The 14,647-nt window shown below is 47.6% G+C and overlaps 7 protein-coding genes across 7 annotated transcripts; 4 read left to right on the top strand and 3 right to left on the bottom strand.

Annotated features, from left to right (window-relative positions):
• Nucleotides 1-373: 373 nt before the first annotated feature.
• N7503_007649 (Pyruvate carboxyltransferase) lies at nt 374-2,297 on the top strand (the record flags this gene model as incomplete). The annotated part of the gene is made up of 4 exons (XM_057067196.1): nt 374-381; nt 462-606; nt 656-2,167; nt 2,229-2,297. 4 exons carry the CDS (start codon nt 374-376, stop codon nt 2,295-2,297), a joined length of 1,734 nt encoding a protein of 577 aa, XP_056920877.1.
• A 404-nt stretch (nt 2,298-2,701) lies between these two features.
• On the top strand, nt 2,702-6,004 carry acoC (uncharacterized protein; the record flags this gene model as incomplete). Its single annotated transcript, XM_057067197.1, has 4 exons — nt 2,702-5,301; nt 5,351-5,470; nt 5,525-5,631; nt 5,691-6,004. 4 exons carry the CDS (start codon nt 2,702-2,704, stop codon nt 6,002-6,004), a joined length of 3,141 nt encoding a protein of 1,046 aa, XP_056920878.1.
• A 335-nt stretch (nt 6,005-6,339) lies between these two features.
• Nucleotides 6,340-6,805, top strand: N7503_007651 (glutaredoxin; the record flags this gene model as incomplete). Its single annotated transcript, XM_057067198.1, has 3 exons — nt 6,340-6,391; nt 6,457-6,555; nt 6,639-6,805. 3 exons carry the CDS (start codon nt 6,340-6,342, stop codon nt 6,803-6,805), a joined length of 318 nt encoding a protein of 105 aa, XP_056920879.1.
• A 286-nt stretch (nt 6,806-7,091) lies between these two features.
• N7503_007652 (glutathione S-transferase family protein) lies at nt 7,092-7,766 on the bottom strand (the record flags this gene model as incomplete). Its single annotated transcript, XM_057067199.1, has 1 exon — nt 7,092-7,766. One exon carries the CDS (start codon nt 7,764-7,766, stop codon nt 7,092-7,094), a length of 675 nt encoding a protein of 224 aa, XP_056920880.1.
• Nucleotides 7,767-8,418: 652 nt separating this feature from the next.
• N7503_007653 (uncharacterized protein) lies at nt 8,419-8,951 on the bottom strand (the record flags this gene model as incomplete). The annotated part of the gene is made up of 2 exons (XM_057067200.1): nt 8,419-8,771; nt 8,822-8,951. The coding sequence occupies 2 exons, from the start codon at nt 8,949-8,951 to the stop codon at nt 8,419-8,421; spliced, it is 483 nt and encodes a 160-aa protein (XP_056920881.1).
• A 3,135-nt stretch (nt 8,952-12,086) lies between these two features.
• On the top strand, nt 12,087-13,443 carry N7503_007654 (uncharacterized protein; the record flags this gene model as incomplete). Its single annotated transcript, XM_057067201.1, has 5 exons — nt 12,087-12,251; nt 12,311-12,347; nt 12,405-12,475; nt 12,531-12,907; nt 12,981-13,443. 5 exons carry the CDS (start codon nt 12,087-12,089, stop codon nt 13,441-13,443), a joined length of 1,113 nt encoding a protein of 370 aa, XP_056920882.1.
• A 334-nt stretch (nt 13,444-13,777) lies between these two features.
• Nucleotides 13,778-14,587, bottom strand: N7503_007655 (peptidylprolyl isomerase). Its single transcript, XM_057067202.1, has 4 exons — nt 14,509-14,587; nt 14,261-14,430; nt 14,086-14,192; nt 13,778-14,015 (listed from the first exon to the last, which is right to left on the bottom strand). Exons 1-4 carry the CDS (start codon nt 14,549-14,551, stop codon nt 13,841-13,843), a joined length of 495 nt encoding a protein of 164 aa, XP_056920883.1. The 5' UTR covers nt 14,552-14,587; the 3' UTR covers nt 13,778-13,840.
• Between the last annotated feature and the right edge of the window lie 60 nt (nt 14,588-14,647).

The following is a 14,647-nucleotide window of genomic DNA, read 5'->3' on the forward strand; positions in this document are numbered from 1 at the left end:
ACCAAATTCAAAATCACGCACATGTGGTGGGCCTAACGAAACGCTAAGATCATGCAGCTATACATCCCTGTAGTTAGACCGTGGCGAACAGCACTGCCTCCTTGCAAGCGAATATCGGACCAAACATGCATGATCCGTAAAGCCATAGATTACGATATGGAATGAGGACCGTTGTGTCTGGTATCGTTTAGCTGGAACCCCTCGTGTGGGGTAGACGAATGGATTACGATAATGGAAAAATGTGATGACGGGATTTGGCCTTCAGTGGCTTCCTTCATGGTGAGGGGAGAGTAAGCATATGATTTAAATTGTAGACTGTGTGCCCCACGAGTAGAGTGAGGGAGAGTAAAGGTCTCCTAAATTCCTGATCACCATGCCTATGTACGTGCGGAGAGACCCTATACTCTGTCCTTCTTCTTCCCTCTTCTCCATTGGCCACACATTGACATATTTTACCTTAGGCTTTGCAACCCCTCCGAAAAATATGATGCTTTCGACCCTCCAGACCTCCCAGACAGAACATGGCCCTCCAAAAGAATCACAAAGAGGCCACGTTGGTTGGCGACTGATCTCCGTGATGGTAACCAGGCTCTTGCTTGTCCAATGGTACGTTTGTTTACTGTGCATAACAAAGGAATTTTTTAACATCCTCTAGAACGTGGAGCAAAAATGGGAGTACTTTCAAATGCTCCTTCGTGTTGGATTCAAAGAGATCGACATCTCCTTTCCCAGCGCATCTGATACTGAGTATAATTTCACTCGCAACGTCGTTGCCTCTGCTCCCTCCGACGTATGGCTGCAAGTCCTCTCGCCATGCCGCAAAGAGCTTATCCGACGCACAGTCGACAGCGTTACAGGCGCAAAGAAGGCAATCATAAGCTTGTATATCGCAACTAGCGATAGCTTCATCACAACCATGTTTGACTCCACTCAAGAAGCCGTCCTCCACACCGCAGTCGAATGCGTCGAATACACGCGCTCTATCACAAAAGACGATCCAGCTCAACAAGACACAACTTGGAACTTGATGTTTAGTCCCGAGGCATTCTCAGACACAGAACCGTCTTACGCTATTGCTGTCTGCAAAGCCGTGAAGGAGGCCTGGGGTTCCTCAGATGATATTCCCATTATCCTTAACCTACCCGCTACCGTCGAGCGGTGCACACCCAATACATATGCGGATCAGGTAGAGATTTTCTCTCGTGCGTTCGCGGATGACACAGACGTTGTCATTTCTCTTCACCCGCATAATGACCGCGGCTGTGCCGTCGCTGCCGCTGAATTGGGTCAGCTGGCTGGTGCGACTCGCGTCGAAGGCTGTCTCTTCGGAAACGGCGAGCGAACTGGAAATGTCGATCTCGTTACCCTAGCCCTGAATCTTTACAGTCAGGGTGTGGATCCAGGATTGAATTTCTCCGATCTGCCTTCTATTAGGAAGATCGTGGAAAAAATCACACAGATCCCTGTGCATATCCGTGCTCCTTATGCCGGTGACTCGGTCTTCATGGCGTACTCTGGATCTCATCAGGATGCCATCAATAAGGGATTCAAGAAATGGCGTGACGGGAAAGCCGCTCCTGATCGAAGCAGCATATGGAAAGTCCCATACCTCCCCATTGATCCTGAGGATATCGGTGCGTCATACGAGGCTGTTATCCGCATTAATTCTCAAAGCGGGAAAGGTGGTGTTGCCTGGATTCTCCAGCGAACATTGAACCTGGAATTGCCGAAGGAGTTCCAGCAGGCGTTTTCCAAAGTCGTCAAGTCTGAGTCCGAGGAGAAGGAGCGCTGGCTTACGGAGGCGGAAATCACGCATTCCTTCCTGCGCCATTACTCAATTTTGGAGAATGATTCCCGTATTCTGGAGTGCTCAGTGACTACGAAGCCGGATGGCTCAGGTCGCGTTATCATGCGGTCTATCATCTCAGTTCGGGGTCAGCCTCGTGAGGTCGTGGCTACGGGCGAGAATGCCGCTGATGCAGTTTCATTTGCATTTTCATCCTTGGCTGCTCTCAATCTGGAGTTTGAGGTTGTGCTACGTAGTATTCAGGGAGCTGATGGAGAGCCTCTTGTTATCGCGCTGGTTAAATGTAGAGATGTTTGGCGCGCGAGGGCTGCCAAGCGTGGAGATGTCGCTATTGCATTGGCGTGTTTGTCATCCGCTCTAGTAAGTGTTCCTCATACCCGAGTACGTTATCGTTACTAGACGGAATACTGACCTGTAGCAGGATATGCAAGAAAAGCTTCCATCGAGTCGGCAGTTTCTGAGACTCTTGCCGATCGTTTATGCGAACTGAAGGATAAAAAACAGCTAGTGGGCAGCGAGCTGTGATTCTATTTGGCCGGGGTAGCTTAGAATGACCAACCGCACACCTAGATATCTGTCATTTCCTGGCAGCGTTAGCGCATGACTATTTTCTCACATGAAAACGAAGAGAAATAGTAGCTATTTCCTGAAGTTTCACTTTCTGTTACCCACGAGTGCGAGTAATCCACCCCGCCTTGCACGTAGAATCATAGCCATAGCAAATTCGTGATAGCGCGAAAGGCCCCGCAAAGAGCGAAAATAACAAATAAGAGGAAAACCGAATGTAAGCGACGTGGCCGCCGACTTCGGAATTGAAGGCTATATATTAGGCTCTGGCCCCGGCGCTGGTAAGTTTCGTGGCACGTACTTCACAACAATTTCAACACCGAGATTATGTCTTCTCCACCCCAACCGCAGAGAGCCAAGGTTAGCCTTGTGTCTGGAGATGAGGTCGGTGCTCAGATGGCATCTCTCGCCAAAGATGTGCTAGGCTTCATCCAAACAGCCAGACCTGGAATCATATTCGATATCCAGGATTCTCCTGTGATTGAACTCAATGCCTCGTCACCGGCGGGTCAAGACTCGGATGCCGTATTCCTGTGCGGAGATGTTCATCTTTCGCCTGGAAGTGAGCATATCAGAGACCTCGGCGGTTTTGCCAACTTCCAACCGGTATTTTACCCAAGCACTGGGCTCATCCCGGAAGGACTGCGGAACAAGAGCGCTTTCCAGGGGCTTGACATCACTTTCGTTGGCGGTAGTACCCATACAAAAATGGGGAGTGAGACCCCTCCTGAGACAATTGAACAACTAGCACTCTGGGTAGGAGCATACGCTATGCGTTCTCACCCACCCAAGCCTGTCCATTGTGTACTGTCATTGACGCCATTCTGGAAGTCCGTGGTCACCGAAGTATTCAACGAACACTTTCCACGTGTCCCGCTACATCATGTTTCGACCGCTACATCGGCGGAAGCCCTGTATTCAGAACCAAATAAGCTGAACGGGATCGTTCTGACCACTGGGCCGGATGGAGAGTTCCTCTTCAGTAAGGCTCGCGTCAGCATGGGGCTAGATGGCCTGCTGGCATCGGCAAATGTCTCAATTCCATCCAAGAAGGGCGCCGGAAACTTTGGTATTTTCAAGCCTGGAAAAATGAGTGCGCAAAGCGACATGGTGGATCCGATCTCGATCCTACCGGTTGTAAGCCTGATGCTCGACATATCGCTCGGTCTAAGTGCAGAAGCTGCAGCAGTAACCAGAGCAATCCGCCGAACTCTGGACCCAATCGAACTTGTCGGCTCCAACATCCGGACTCCTTATGCCGGTGGAGTAGCCACTCCGGAAAGATTCATGAGCAAATTCATGGAGCATCTAGATTCTTATCTCGAAGCGGCCAGATCCGAGACAGAAACCCGAGCGTTGCCCAGGCAGCCATGCGTAGCTCCTACAAGCCAACGACGTCCAATGGGTGTAATTGAAAAGATTATGACCCACGCCGCGGTTGGCTTGAGCAAACCGGAAGTACAAACCGGGGAGATCATCTGCGTAAAGGTTGACTGGACTTTGACATCCGAGATCCTCTGGGCGGGAATGGAGAAAACATATGAAAAAATGGGTCGACCTCGTCTGCATCGCAATGATCGCATGTGGCTGGCAATTGATCACACTGTTGACCCACGGACGAATCATCAGCCCCGACAACGAGGACTCATTGAAAAGGCTGAAAGCTTCCAGCGTGAAGCAAAGCTTGTGAACTTCCTCCCAGCGAACACAAGCATCCTCCATACCGATTTTACGCGTGACCGAGCTCTGCCCGGACAAATTATTGTCGGATGTGACTCTCACTCCTGTTCCGCAGGATGTGTTGGAGGTCTAGCTGTTGGACTTGGAGCTGCGGATGTTGTCATGCCGATGGTTACAGGCGAGACTTGGTTCCGGGTGCCTGAGATCTGCCGCATCAACTTTGTTGGTAAGTTACCATTTGGCGTTGGTGGGAAGGATGTCATTCTCCATATCCTCGGAATTTTCAAGCGAAACACCATTGCCTTCCAACGTGCAGTGGAATACGGTGGCCCGGGATTGAAGGAATTGTCCATGGATGCCAGGTTCGCTATTGCAAACATGACAACTGAGTTCGGCGGTATGGGTGCGTGCTTCGAGGCTGATGACAGCACTGCGGAATGGATCTCTCGAAGGCCGCATTTGGAGCATCAAGGAGGTCTTTACTTCAGAGCGGACTCAGGTGCCGAGTATGCCGAGGTGCGCACTGTCGATCTCTCTGAGGTTGAGTTAACCATTGCTATGTATCCCGACCCGGATAATGTTGTGCCCGTGGGAGAGAAACTTGGCACGAAGTTAGATGGGTGCTTTATCGGAGCTTGCACTACCACCGAAGAAGACTTGATTGTCGGAGCCCTGGTACTAGATGCCGGTCTGCGCACAGGCTTAGTTCCTTGCGAAGGACGCAGAAGGGTCACCCCTGGAAGTCTCAGCATTATCAAGCACCTTGAACGACACGGCATCTTAGACATCTACCGGCAGGCAGGATTTGATGTTGGAGCACCCGGCTGTTCATACTGCGTTGGAATCAACGATGTTGACGTCGCTGGTGAAGGAGAAGTTTGGCTTTCCTCGCAGAACCGCAATTTCCGAAACCGAATGGGCAAAGGAGCTATTGGGAGTATAACTTGCGCTGCAGTGGTTGCCGCCTCGAGCTTTGACATGGTAGTCACTGATGCCCGGCCACTGCTGAATCAAATTGATAGGGTGAAACTGTACAAGATCCTGGGTAGTGAAAAGGTCTCCTTGACCATTGCACCTGAGATCAGCGAGCCTGATCCTTATATTGCATCCGATATCACCCCAGTCGTTGCTGACGGTAGCACTAGCACTCCCACTGAGACTGCTGCTTTCCCAGGAGAAACAGCCAATTCCTCCACTCGTGACGTTCTTCAGTCAAAAGTTCAGCGTTTCGGTGAAAATGTTGATACGTAAGTCGACGAGTATTCTCGTCCCAAGCAGCTTCTAACAAGAAATCAGTGATGCGATTATCCCTGCTGAATTTGTGCCGGGTGTCGATAACGCCGAACTGGGCAGTCACTGCTTTGAGTACGATCGGCCAATTTTCCGACAAAAAGCAGCTGATGGGTCGAGAATTATGTGAGTAGTGTGATCAAACGTCAAGATTTGAGATGCGAGGCTTACCATTACCAGTGTTGCAGATCGTGGATTTGGCAGTGGCTCGTCTCGTGAAGATGCCGTTAGAGCATTGCAAGGAGCAGGCATTGAAGCGGTTATTGCGCCCACATTTGCCTTTATCTGTAAGTTTACAGAAAGCGTAACCTTTTTAAACAAGATTGAGGAGCCAACGAGCGATCAGATGACCGAAACCAGCTCAATATGGGCCTGTTCAACATCACCTTACCGGATCCCGAGTTTTACACGCTCGCAAACGAAGATTCTATCGTCATTATAGATCGACAGGCTAGGACAGTCCAGGTTAAGGGAACGGATCAGATTTTCCATTATCAGCAGTCGGAAATGGAGAAAACTCTTCTTGATGCTGGAGGTGTGCTTCCATTGTATAACCGATTTGGGCGCTCTGTGTTTAGGGAGATTTCGAACACAAAGCGGAGCATGGGTGGCTCAGCTGGTATGGTTGACAAGGTTTTGCGAAGAAATTTGGACTGGTGATGTTGGCCATGTTGATGCAATTGACACCACATTTGAGTCCAGGTCATTCACCTGTGATATTTACCACGCGTACACACGCGTCATAAATACATGTTACTCGTATGTAATTTATCAGTTCGAGTCACGTGGCTCCAGCCCCTGTGTCTTGGTCACGTGCAGCAGATTTATCACTTCGATCGTTCTAGACGCCAAGCTGATTTATATCCACAGCCCAAACTCTTCCCGGTTCTAATATATTGCTTCCCTTTTAGACATCGCGAGATAAATCATAATTCGAAGGCGCATATATTTGCTGTCGCATATCGTCAATCACTCGGACTTTCAAAATTTCAAACATGTCAGCCACCAAGGCGAAAGTTTTGAAAATAATTAGTGAAAACGGCGTTGGTATGCCAAATATCAATCCATATCCTTACTTCAATTCTGGGGTAGAAAGCTAATGAAATGCCCAGTTGTTTTTTCGAAAGCTTCTTGCCCGTACTGCACTGCTTCTAAAAAGAAGCTCAAAGACATGGGTGCCACGTTCACGGTCCAGGAATTAGATAAGCTCAGTATGTTATATTCACTCCTACGCCTCTACCCAACAGTCTTTGTGTCCATGGTTGATGAAAATGCTGATCGCCGTGGTCAAAAGAGGATGGGAAAGCCATGCAAGCTGCTCTGCAAGAGATCTCAAACCAACGCACTGTTCCCAACATCTTTATCAAGCAGAAGCATATCGGCGGGAATTCAGATCTTCAGGGGAAGTCTACCAATGAGTTAAAGAAGTTGTTGAAGGAAGCCGGGGCCATTTCAGCATAGACGACATTGCATTGGAGCGACAGTATATAGAATTAGTTCTTTCTCCTCCGTCAGTAATACGAAGGTCCCATAGACAGGTCGTGTTTGACTACTGCATTGCATGATATATCCGAGTTCATTTCTTGTTTTCATGTACATATGGTCTTTGATATGTGGATGGAGTGTACGAAAACTCAAATTTCTCCAACAACTGGAAACCAACTACCAGGAAAGATACTTCTGGCCCAATGTTGAAATGCATTCTTCATCGTCGAAGATCGCTCGGAAAGGCAGTATCATCGAACTTTTACCAGATAGTGTTCTCTGGGGCATGGGCGCAAATGACAGGCTCCAAACCAGGATCTCCCTTCTCCATAGCACGCTTATAGCCCTCGCGTTGTGAGATTCGCTGAAGCCACTTCACAATGTTCGGGTATTTTTCAAGGGAGTAAGCGCCAAAGAGACGGAGAGTAGTCAGTGAGAAAACCGAGATGCAATCGGCGGCGGTGAACTCATCGCCTCCGAGATATGGGAACTTGGCCAATTGAGCGTCCATGGCTTCGAAGTTCTGATTCACGCGGGTTTGTGCATATTTGGACTCGAGGCTCTCTTCTTTGCCACCGAGACGAGAGAACATCAGAGAAACGAGAGCAGGCTGCGTGCCTCCGTTTGCTCGATGAAGCCAAAAGACGTAATCGGCATATTGCGGGTGGGTCGGGGGCAGAGACAGGCGCCCGTCGGAGTATTTTGTGAGAATATATTCAAAAATGGCGTTGGATTCAGCGAGAGCCACGCCTCCGTCCTCAATAACAGGCGCAGTTCCAGACCAGTGGATTTTTTGATATTCCTCCGGGGCTTTCATGTCAGGAGGCACCCTGTCATACGACTTGAGGTTGTAAGGAATGCCGAGTTCTTCGCATAACCAGATCACTCTCTCTGACTGAGAGCGGCGTAAATGGTGGACGGTAAGAGTGGACGACATATCCAGGTACTTGCACAGGTAAGGAAATTGACACGATGGCGAACGGTCGGTGCTTGGGTTTATATCGTCATGAGGTCTAGCTGGCAAGGACAGATTATTCAGCATATTGGTGGGCCGATGATATTGTACCAATCATGACGAATTGTTGGCATATCTTATGAACAGCAATGTAATATTCGTTTGCATAATTGCTGGGTACCCACATGTCATCTTGGTGGCGGTCTATTCAATAATGTTCAAGCCTGAATCTCGGAGTCTATTTCTGCCGAAAAATGGCTCCGGGAAAGCCGGGAACCGAGATCCGTTAATTTTGAATTAACTCAACCTATCAAAAGGCACCGTTGCCAGCATATTGCATGACGCGGTGGGATTAATCATGCGTTTCTAATGTATGAAGACAACATCATGAGGTCTATGATAAGCGGATTGGGAGATTCACAAAGGCCAAAAACTGCACGATTTCCTTATTCACGTACTAAAACACAAAAACAAAAACTGGTTTAGCTGCGAGAACCTCAGTTACAAATAACATGCCATTGTTCCTTGGGCTAGTTAGGCTTTAGGCTCCCCACTGATATTCAGACACCTTATACCCATCAGAGTGACTGAAGGCGCCACCGAAGAGCCTGTCTAAGAGCGGAAGAAGGCTACTTCAACAGATAAACGGAAAAACCATATTGCGGAGCCTGACCCTCCAGGCCGTCTGGGGTGCAGAAATCCCAAGAACAAGCGGAGGGATTTGTTGCATCTCATTGATGAGAGGTCGAATTTGCTCCTCATATCCCTTCAATCCTTTTTTTGGTCCCCACGATGCTTTCGAGATATGCCCCATCAATGGCCAGGCTGATACCCGTTCCTGTTGGACCGGGCGCATAGTCCACATCGACGACAAACACGAACTATTCTTTGTGCAAAGTGGGGTTCTGGCCTGTGCCCATTCACTAGCGTAGAAGCCGTCGGCACTTATCACCCCTTGAATGACTTCATCGGATTTCCATCCTGCTCCTTTGAAGTATTAAGCGATGAACTTCTTTAGTGCTTCGGTGCCAAATTACTTTGCCTCGCAAAATCCTCTAGATGGTTCATGATCGTTGCTTGGATGGATCCCTTGAGCGTGACGCGATTGCCACCAGAAAAATGCGGAGTAAGGGCAAATGACTCGACCACCAACGGCATTGTATCCATGGCATATTTGACTTCCGTTGAGGATGTCCTTTTAGATGGAAGAATTAACCGCCCATGGGTTCACAGGTTCAATATAGTCGCGCACACTACAGCGAAGTTCAATCGCCCTTGTCCGCGATGTGGGACCGTTGCAGGCCACAGCAAGGCGAAAAAGGTGATACTCTGATGAGGGCGTTCCGTATATTAATCTGACCTCAACAGGTCCATTTTCCTCACATCTTGCACAATGGAAGAAAGCTGTTCACTGAGCATGTAGTTGAGATTCTCATGATCCTTTATGAGGTCGACGAGAATGCGCGCCAAATCTCCACGCAGAATCTCATACTCTGAGCCTAATGTTTGCTGATCGGGATTTACCCTAGAAGTGTTCATGTGAATAGCTTCTGTTTCCGCTTTATCCAATGTCTTGAAATGCGCAAGTTCCGTTTCTGCACTAAACCTGGGCCAATCGCAGTCGGCATAGAGTGGTGACAAAGTGTGGCGGGTGGAAGCATTCAAGCTTCTCGATCTGGGGTCGATTTAATAACTGGCAGAGTAGAAAGCGTGGATTGATTAAGTACCACTATATTCTGCTGATCGTTTACTATGTATAGGTACGCTATGGGCCATGAGCCGCATGCACCCCAGATGAAAGCGGCTCTAACCTATAGCAATGACAGCACGAGATTGAAGAGGTGTTTATAAACTTCTTTTAAACATCAAGGCCGGCTGGCCCAATGGCAAGGCGCTTGACTACGAATCAAGAGATTGCAGGTTCGACCCCTGCGTCGGTCAATTTTTTTATTGATTGTTTTTCTGTGTCGTAGAAAACAATTGCGCCTGTCAGAGCTACAAATTTGTGTGAAAATTGGCGACGTGCTTATGTAATTATTACGTACAATCATCATGGCTTTCAAAACCTCCATACGAAGTGGACCCGGCGCGTGTATACCCGTGGACAGACCACCACACCCTCCAAACGCGCACTCTGGAAGAATATCAATTAAACAACCTTGTATTCTGCATGCAATGAATGATTTGGAATACTTTCATATATTCGGCGGACTTCTCACCCCAAGAGAAACGCTAGCAGCTGATGGAATACCCTTCCATAAGCAATTAGCATGAAATATGATGTATTGATACCGAGTCTGTGAATCAGGTCGTTGCGGCTTTTGAAGTAGACGAGGAAACTTAGTGTTCAATATACAGAACGCAGTAGGACAGTATAATGCTTGTCCAGGGGAAGACCAACGATGTAGGTAATTGAAGTAGACTACCTGCCCAGGTGTATGTGGATATATATCGTTGATGTTGGCTTCCATTTGTATGGCCTCTTCTAAGGCTAGTGTTGCACGATACCTTCAAAACTGAAAGATGACGATATTCTCTCATGGTCCAAAATCGCATACAGGCCAGTGCGCCAGTTAATTCATAGCGGCAATCTTGAAACTCGGGTGATGGTGACTAATGGTGAAAGTTCGACTCGAATCACATCTCATGTCGAATACCTGTACTAATTTTCACGATTTGATGCTATATAGTTTACTTAGACGTACGAAATGGTACATACGACCATAGGGTGTGGAGAACAGGGCTTCCCGTCCGCTCAGCCGTACTTAAGCCACACGCCGGTTAGTTAGTAGTATGGTGGGTGACCACATGCGAATCCTGACTGTTGTATGTTTTTATATTTTTTTTTTTTTTTTTTTTTTTTTTAGTTTGTCGTAAACGTTGTCAACTCCAATAATCCAATGACTTATATGGCCGTGGACACTACGTAACGGAGCAGAAGAAATGAAGTTATTGAAGTCAGCAGAGTACCGACAAATGAATAAAGCAGGGTGTGAGACACAATCATTGAACATCATTTTTGTGGTAATCACATATTTTTAACTAAATGTCGCCTCAGGAATACCAGACCACTCCACAGTAATTGCTTACGTGGGAGTTTTCCCATATACGACCCGCTCAAACTAAACTCTAGTCACCACTTGATTTCTCAGTGAGGTCTGTGAGCCTGGATAAATTCTCCGAATTGCTGAGAGATGTTTGTCCAGGTGGAAACTTCAGGTGGAATTTTCACTCTATGGTTCTTGGCGATTGATTTAGGGCATCCGTGGAACCGGGGCTGGACCTCGTGAGATGGGCCGGATTTCCCTTGTTGGACTGGTGGGTCGGGTCCCGATGTATGTTTAGATCCGTAGGGTAGTTTTTTTTTTTTTTTCCAGTTGTCGATTTCTCTTGTCTCCATATTCCTTCCATAGTGAAAGCAGCAGGATGCAGAGAATCTGAATATTCCTTTTTTTTTTGTGTGCTTTGGCGGCTGATGTTGATCGTGTCCGTCAAAGATGGATCAGAATCGGGTCGATCATGGTCCAATTAACTTCCATCGGCAATAGGGGAAAGCTCCAATTCTCGCTCCCCCACTTGGGCGTTTTACAGTTCAATTAGAAAATAGAATGAGGTGGTCTCTAGCGATGCCCCTGAGATACACATCGTACTGATTCCTCGATGTGCTTGGCAATTGCCTGGTGGCTTGACATCCATGCGATCGGATCGGAGGACCAACTCCACCATATTTGATTTCCAATGGTATAGATTCTTGCCATCCTCTTCTCCTGATTTTTATTTTTGTGATTGTTTTATTCAATTGTGCCACCTATCACATGGCAAATGCTTCTGTTCCATATATCGCTATTAAGATCGATCATCGGTCGCTTTATCTTCGGGACCAAATTTTGGTTTACCAGACTTTGAGCTTCTAGGGCAAACTATAAAAACCGGATAAGGTCCGAGTCTAAAGACGCTATCCCATAAAGGGCAACATAACACAATTGTCAATAGATCAGTTTCTAGAAAATTGAGTTGTGGAGAATCATTGATCGCGCTTGCAGCAGTAGAGTTTCTTAACTCTGAGACATCCTATGCATATAGTGGAGATTGGTTCGCTCAATGTTAAAATTAAGCGCAAAGGAATACGAGAAAAATGAAGCTAGTGTATGTTCTCCACGTGGATCATAACCTGCAGCTTCGGTGATTTGGTATTTAAGCTAGTCTGCTAAAAGCGCCGTGCATATATCGAGGGGAGAAGGTACTTTTTACCTAGCCTGGTTCTTCCTCCTCTAACCTGACCACGCACAAAATATTATCACTATGGCTGTGACATATAGCCTTAGTCCGTCCTATATTCAGGGCCCGTTGGTGGCGGCAACGGTCTTCGGCGCCCTGGCAACCATTGCTACTATTGTGCGCCTATATGCAATGCATCTCAAGGCACTGAAGCCTGGACTTTCCGAGCTCTTCATCCTGGTGGGAGTGGTAAGTTATAAAGTTATCAACCGCATCGTGGTTAATCTTTCAGCTAAAATCCTCTATAGCTGTTGATGTATGGCGCTCTCGCTCTACTCTGGATCAGTAAGATCTCTGCCGCTTTTCCTTTTCCGAATAACAGGAGCTCTAACAGGATTGAAGTGATTAAGTATGGAGGTATGGGTCTCCACGTGGAGGATGTTGCACCGCAATCCAGGGTTATAGCACTGAAGGTAGGTGTCTGGGCTATTGGGCCATGACAGTCGCTTGTTACTAATGAAGACGTAGTCGCTTTTGACCGTGGAGATTCTCTATGGTACTTCGCTCGGAATGACCAAGACTTCGATCGCTCTGTTTATGGTTCGAATTTTTGGATCTAACGGTACCTTCAAAGCCGGTGTTATTGTCGCCCTATTCATTGTTTGGGCATGGGCAACCAGCATCATCCTCGAATGCTTCTTGCTCTGTCGACCGTTCATCTACAACTGGGACACTTCCATCGAGGGCCATTGCGGAAATCGCCCGGCAGCCTTTATGGTCGCTGGCATCATGAATGTCATAACCGACGCGATGGTTATAGGACTGCCTTTACCTCACATTTGGAAGCTAAAGCTTAACATGCAAAAGAAGATTGGACTTACCTCAGTATTTGGTGTGGGACTTGTGTACGTGTGAAGCATTGCCGATCTACTCACCTTTCACCATGGTTTACGTGTACTGATATTCTACTTTCTTCAGAATTTCTATTATTAGCATCATTCGCCTTATCTCGATCTACAAACTCGACTTTGAGGACCCAACATTCACCTTGCTCGATCCCATCATGTGGACTGTTCTGGAGCCTCAATTAGCCATCATCTGCGCCAACATGCCGTTCTTCAAGACTATCATCGCCGCCATCGCGCCTGGGATAGGATCTTCCGCCGACCGGAAATACGGCCGATCTTCAGAACGGACTTTTGACCGCCTTGGACAGCAGTCAGCTACCAATGGCAATTACAGCATGGACCCGTTGGACGCAAAGACACATACAGTCAAAGTTGGTAACGATTTTGAGTCAACGGAAATGATCAATGTGGATGTCAAGTCCGTCAGCTCGGAAGAAGAACAGCGCTTGGCCTCGAATGCGGGCCCTTACGGGATCAGTGTTGTTCAAAAGTTCGACGTAGAGTATGAGAACGCGAGCATTCGGAAGCAATGACCTGGCCAACTTACAAAGTCTGAATATTGATCAAATATCAATTGACCACTCCTTTACCTGTCTCTCCGACAGGGTGACAATGCTTTTTTTATTGCACGTTAGCTTTGTCCATGTATAGTAACATATTCCTTCCTTATTTTCTTGTCTCATACAGTCTACTTCAATGGCCGAAATCATAATCCTAGATGCGTGGCCCAATTTCATTGTGTCAATCTACATTTCCTACGCATCGTAATGCTTGGCGCGCCTCAAAATGAGAAGGAAAATTTATAAGATGTTTAGGCTTCCGCCAATTCTTGTTATTTTGCAGATCAGGACAAGCCCGAAGGGGGCGTCAAGCAGTCATGTCAATTCTGGGACCAGGGATTTGCAATAGTTTATCACCTATACAAGACTTCTAGATCTGTCCGGACTTGTCGATGACGACCTTCTTCGAGGTCTTTCCACTGCCACTACCGAAGCCCTCAATCTTCTTAACGATGTCCATACCCTCGGTAACTTCGCCGAAGACAACGTGGGCACCATCCAGCCAATCGGTGACAACGGTGGTGATGAAGAACTGGGATCCGTTGCTATAGGGGAATGACAGGTTAATGGGAGTTCGGTACAGGATGAGAAGGCAGTTTTCTTCGCGTGACGTACGTGTTTTTACCAGCGTTGGCCATGGAGAGCAGACCAGGCTTGGTATGCTTCAATTGGAAGTTCTCATCGGCGAATTTCTCTCCGTAGATGGACTTGCCACCAGTTCCCTGGATAGGATTTTAATAACCGATCCCGCCATAATCCGACCACTTCCATTTTGTGAGAGAACACTTACGTTGTGGTTGGTGAAGTCACCGCCCTGGAGCATGAAGTTGGGAATGACACGGTGGAAGGAAGATCCAGCGTAGCCGAATCCCTTCTCGCCAGTGCAAAGAGCGCGGAAGTTCTCGGCTGTCTTGGGGACTACATCACTGTAAAGCTTGAAAACAATGCGGCCGAGGGGGTCTATTCAAGGGAAACGTCAGTTTTTCGACACAAATTGAGCTTTGTGATCGTCAAGCGATCTGTGAGAGGAGAGCATACCGCCATTGGCAGAAACGTCGAAGTAGACTGAGGGCTGGCTCATGTTTGCGAGTTTTTGGGAATAGTATGTAGGGTAAGGGCGGAGGAATGAAAGAGGAAGAAGAAGAGGAGACTCAAAAGATGGTGGGGTAACAGCGAT

The sequence above is a fragment of the Penicillium pulvis genome (assembly GCF_028828015.1).
Source record: "Penicillium pulvis strain IBT 33274 chromosome Unknown contig_5_segment0_segment0, whole genome shotgun sequence".
Classification (NCBI taxonomy): domain Eukaryota; kingdom Fungi; phylum Ascomycota; class Eurotiomycetes; order Eurotiales; family Aspergillaceae; genus Penicillium; species Penicillium pulvis.